Source organism: Alnus glutinosa, chromosome 4, assembly GCF_958979055.1.
Source record: "Alnus glutinosa chromosome 4, dhAlnGlut1.1, whole genome shotgun sequence".
Classification (NCBI taxonomy): domain Eukaryota; kingdom Viridiplantae; phylum Streptophyta; class Magnoliopsida; order Fagales; family Betulaceae; genus Alnus; species Alnus glutinosa.
Window position 1 is genome coordinate 27,620,468 of NC_084889.1, and position 5,061 is coordinate 27,625,528.

General features: G+C 35.0%; 1 protein-coding gene across 1 annotated transcript; it reads left to right on the top strand.

Moving 5' to 3' along the window:
• The first annotated feature begins 3,804 nt into the window (after nucleotides 1-3,804).
• LOC133866258 (uncharacterized) lies at nucleotides 3,805-4,392 on the top strand. The gene has a single exon (XM_062302789.1). The coding sequence runs from the start codon at nucleotides 3,805-3,807 to the stop codon at nucleotides 4,390-4,392; it is 588 nt and encodes a 195-aa protein (XP_062158773.1).
• Nucleotides 4,393-5,061: the final 669 nt, after the last annotated feature.

Consider the following 5,061-nt stretch of genomic DNA (forward strand, 5'->3'; position numbering starts at 1 on the left):
CACAACACGTGCTATGGCTGAATGAGCTACCCGTGTGGATAAGAAAACCATTTATTTATTATTTGTTTATTTATGGGAATAAAAAAAAAAAAAATAAAAAAAAAAAAAAGGAATAAATAAAGGTAGAAAGGTAGAAAAAGGTTTCTTAAATGTTTAGGAAAGGATGTTATTTGCATTGGTAATTTGGTATTGTCTCCCAGTCTACGGCTTTGTTGGAGGACGTGCTTTGAATTGAAATTTATTAGGTTATAGGAAGTCGGGTAGAGGAGATAATCTTTCTAATTTTATTAATTTTATACTAAATATCACACCCTTCTATTTCAATGGCCCCTCAAATCAGGGAAATATCCTTTACCAATAATAATAGCCTTGGGACCAATCTAAACATTTAAGAGCATTAACATGGGCCAATGTGGATGTGACACGCACTCACTAATGTGTTTATATTGGGTTGAAGAATTTTTATTTTTATTTTTTTTAATTTAGTATATTAAATTAATATTTGTTTTTTTCATTCTCACATGTAATTTTAATCACATTTATTAAGGACAATGTCAGTTTAATAAACTAAATTAAAGCCCACAGGCAAGACCCAAGGAGGATCCCTACCCTTCGATGAGCGTCTCGTGATTCAACGAGGGACCTCAAGCTAAGGGTTCCTCGAGCAAAGATCCCCCTGACCGAGGGTTCTGTGGACGGAGGTTTATTGATTGAGGATTCTTTGGCTAAAGACCCCCATAATCAAGGGCCCCCCAACTGAAGGTGTCCTGACCGATGAGGTACACGTATGGGAAGTTAGGTATATAAGAAAAAGCATTCTCCCCTTTAATAATCTTGCCTATTCTAGAATTGACCTCCTAAAAAGAAATATATTCACGATGATCTGTCATGTACCAATATCGAATGCTAAACCTTCAATACCTTCCAAATCTGATCTACTTACCTTATTGGTGGTAGTCCTATAAAGGAAGCCAGCAACCCTAGTCCAAGGTACGTTTATATTTCCCCATTTTCTCTATCTTTCTATTCGTCATAAAGTTTTCTTATTGACTTAGGCAACGAAGTGTCTCCTGCTAGTATCATCTAGAGTCGCCCATGTCTTTTTGTTTATCTTTGCTAGTACACTTGGTTGGATTCCGATTGTGCGATCAACTGTATCAACAAGGTACCTAGAGACTTATTGAACCGAACGATGGGAGAAAACTCACTATACATACACTCTAAATTGAGGTAAACTCAGAGACCATTTTGTTTAGCAAATGGCATTAGCCTACAAGGAAAATTACCCAAGAAAAAAAAAAAAAAAACAAAAACAAAACAAAACAAAACAAGACAAATCTTACATTGAAAGTTATTTTGACATCCCAATCTGCAAATATATTCAAGTACAAAATTTAGATTCAACACAGAGAGAGAGAGAGAGAGAGAGAGAGAGAGCTTGGTGAACATTCAATGGTGTACTCATTTCAGTAGGAAATCTAAAATGGGCCGAAAAGAGCAGAAATAATTGAAGGCCTACAAGCACTGAAGCACAATCCATCAGGAGCTGGCCCAACCCTGAAGAGGGTCATCGTAAACAAAATGAACCCAAATAAGACACATAATTACTTCCATGGATATCTAATGGACCAAAAGAAAAATTAAACAAAAATAAGGAAAAGCTTGTACTTATCTCTCAAACTATTTTTTAATTGATAACGTGCTCTCAAATTATAAAAAAATGTCAAAATCCTCCCGGTCAACAAAAAAACAAAAATGACCCTAAAAAAATTCAATGAGACAAAATGCCCCTATAAATTCGAGGAAAACAAATGGTGGCCCCTATTTTATTTTTTTAATTTATTTTTTAGTTTTTAGTTTTTTTTTTTTTTTTTTAGAATTTTTATTCTTATTAGGGGTATTTTTATCACCGAAAGGCATTAACAATTTTTTATAGTTTGAAGGAAGGACATTGTCCCAATATAAAGTTTAGAGAAAACATTATTAATTTAGTTTGAGAAAGGTACATTTTCCTCAAAGAAAAATCTTTTGTGGGTTTCATGATCTAATCTCTTTGCTTATAGGTGAAGCATGAAATACCTATGCATCTAATGGTGTACATAATTTCACATTATTTAAATTTTAAAATGTCGTGTCAACATTGACTTCATATATACCGTTAAATACACTCAACTTCAAATCCTAACATTTCATATCCAACTAATGTTATTTGAGAAGTAAAATTGTCTATAAATCGCCGCCAGTTCATTTGAACAGGAGGGAATCCAAATGCCACAAAAGTTGGGTGTTGTTCAATAAAAACAATTCCCATAATTTCCATTGGATAGAGAAATTATCTGAATTTATTGGCATTTCTTTCAATGGACGCTCACAAGAACACAAGATGCTTACCATTAGCTTCACTTTCAGGGGAAGGTCATAAATTCACATAAATAAGTTTCAACAGATACTAACTGAGAAACGTCACAATTTGCCTATGAAGTCTTTATATGTTATGAGAAATATTATACACTGTTAGGAAAAAAGTACGAGAAATAAAAATACGAAATGCTTATAAGGTGCGTTACGACGTTGCTTTTCTTAAGAAATTATTTATCCCTACAAAAAATAGTATGCAAAGAGTTAAAACAAATATTTTTCCATGATACAATGGAGCCTAGAAATCTTCTAATGTTTAGTTGTGTTTTGCATAAACGAAACTAAACATGAAAACCTTTAGATTTTCTATTCTAGCAATAGACAGAAACTCAACTATGTATAGCGTTAAAAATAGCAATTAATTAATTGTTAATCTAACAGTCATTAACTGCTATTCTAACAGTAACACAATCTGTCAACATTTATAAACTGCTAGTTTAACCAGGGGTGGAGCTAGGATTTAGGATTTGGGGGGACCAAATTGAAAAAAAAAAATTTAAGGGGGCCAAAAATAAAAAAATTTAGGGGTAAAATTTAAATTTTCTTTTTTTTTTTTTAATAAAAACTATTAGATCGTAATTATTTAATCTCATCTGTTAGATCAAAGTCGATTTAACCTTACAGTTTATTTTAGTAATGGTCTAGCAGATCCAACTACTAAATCTACATAAGAAGCATACTATGGTTTATATATCAAACCACCGGATCGAAAGGTTCTTATTGTCCAATTTTTTCCCCACCTCCTAGAAAGAGTGTAACAAGTCCATGAGAGAAATATTGTACGAGTATTTTTTGCTATTGTTGCAGGTTGATAATTTACGAAAGCATGTTCATGCCAGTGGGCTTTCCAAGAGGATCAAATTAGTCATTACATCCCCTTTGATAAGGTATTGATGTTGTCATTTTGTAGTCCTCTTGATAACTTAGTTGATGGATAGATAACTTAGTTGTGGGGTGATCGAGTAGAAACCTCAAGATCATGCCTATAGCCTATAGGATTACTGTTAAACCTACCTTATGATTGAAGCTATTCAGAATTTTTTTCAGAACTGAGCTTCTTCTTAAGGGGGTTAATGCTACAATTTTTACCTTAGTTCCTAAGAAGCCAAATGCCTCGGTTACGAGGGATTTCAGACCTATTGCATGTTGTAATGTGCTTTACAAATGCATAACTAAAATTTTGTCCAACAGAATATTGCCTTTTCTGGATTCCTTGATAAGCAGAAATCAATCTGCTTTTGTTCCGGGCAGATGTATATCGAAAAATATTTTATTGGCTCAAAAACTAGTTTTAAATTATCATAGATCTAGTGGCAGTACCCGGTGTACCATGAAGGTAAACCTCATGAAGGCTTATGACTCTGTAGATTGGGATTTTATAGTCCAATGTCTCTCTTGTTTTGGGTTTCCTACCAGATTCACCAACTGGATCAAGATGTGCATCACATCTACTCGTTTACTATCTCCCTTAATGGGACTTTGGTGGGGTGCTTCAAAGGGGGAAAAGGTTTAAGGCAAGGTGACCATTTATCCCCTTATTTGTTTGTTCTTGCTATAGAAGTTTTCTCTAGGCTGATGAAGGAGTATACTAGAGAAGGATCAGGTTTTAAGTTCCATTACAGGTGCTCTCGAATGAACTTAACTCATCTCTGTTTTGTGGATGACTTGTTGCTTTTTTATGATGCAAATTTGTCTTCCATCTCCATCATCAAAGCAGCTTTGAGAGAGTTTGAATTATTGTCAGGATTAAAAGCTAATCCTTCAAAGAGCTCTCTGTTTTGTTCTGGTGTTTCGGAAAGGATGAAGATCTCTCTTTTGTCTGAGCTGCAAATGGGGAAGGGTCATCTTCCAGTTCGTTATCTTGGACTCCCTCTTATATCCTCTAAGTTGTCGGCTGCAGATTGCAAAGTTCTCCATGATAAAATTGTTGGCCGCATAGATTCATGGTCTTCCAAAAAGCTATCTTTTGCATGAAGGTTACAACTCATTTCTTCTATTCTTTACAGCATTCAAGCATATTGGTCTAGCATTTTTATCCTTCCTAAGAGAATTTTTAAGGAGATTAATCAGAAATTCAGTCGGTTTTTATAGAATGGAAATTATGGCAATACTGCTAAGGCTAAAGTGTATTGGACTGATATCTGTTTTCCTAAGAAGGAAGGGGATTTGGGGCTGAAAGATGTGGAGATTTGGGATATTTCTTCCATAATGAGGTATATTTGGAGTATTTTTGCTCAATCTGGTTCTATATGAGTGGCTTGGGTTCAAAAGTACCTGCTGAAAGGGAAGAGCTTCTGGTGTATAAGCGTCCCTAACAATAGTTCATAGTGTTGAAGGAAATTGCTAAAACTGCGAGGCCTAGCAAGGGATTTTCTGAGATTTGAAGTGGGCACAAGCAGCAATATTCATCTGTGGGTGGATGCTTGGCATCCTTTTGGTGCTTTAGTGGACAAGTTTGGCTATAGAGTTATATATGACTCACATAGCAAGCTTGAGGCTAAATTGGAGTCGGTCCTAAAGCAAGGAGAGGTGTTGGAGACCTGCTCGTTCTGAGGAGCTTGTTGCTATTCAAAGTAGGCTGCCAAATGTACCTATAGGAGTTGTTAATAAGCCTATATGGACTATTGCTAGGTCTGGTACTTA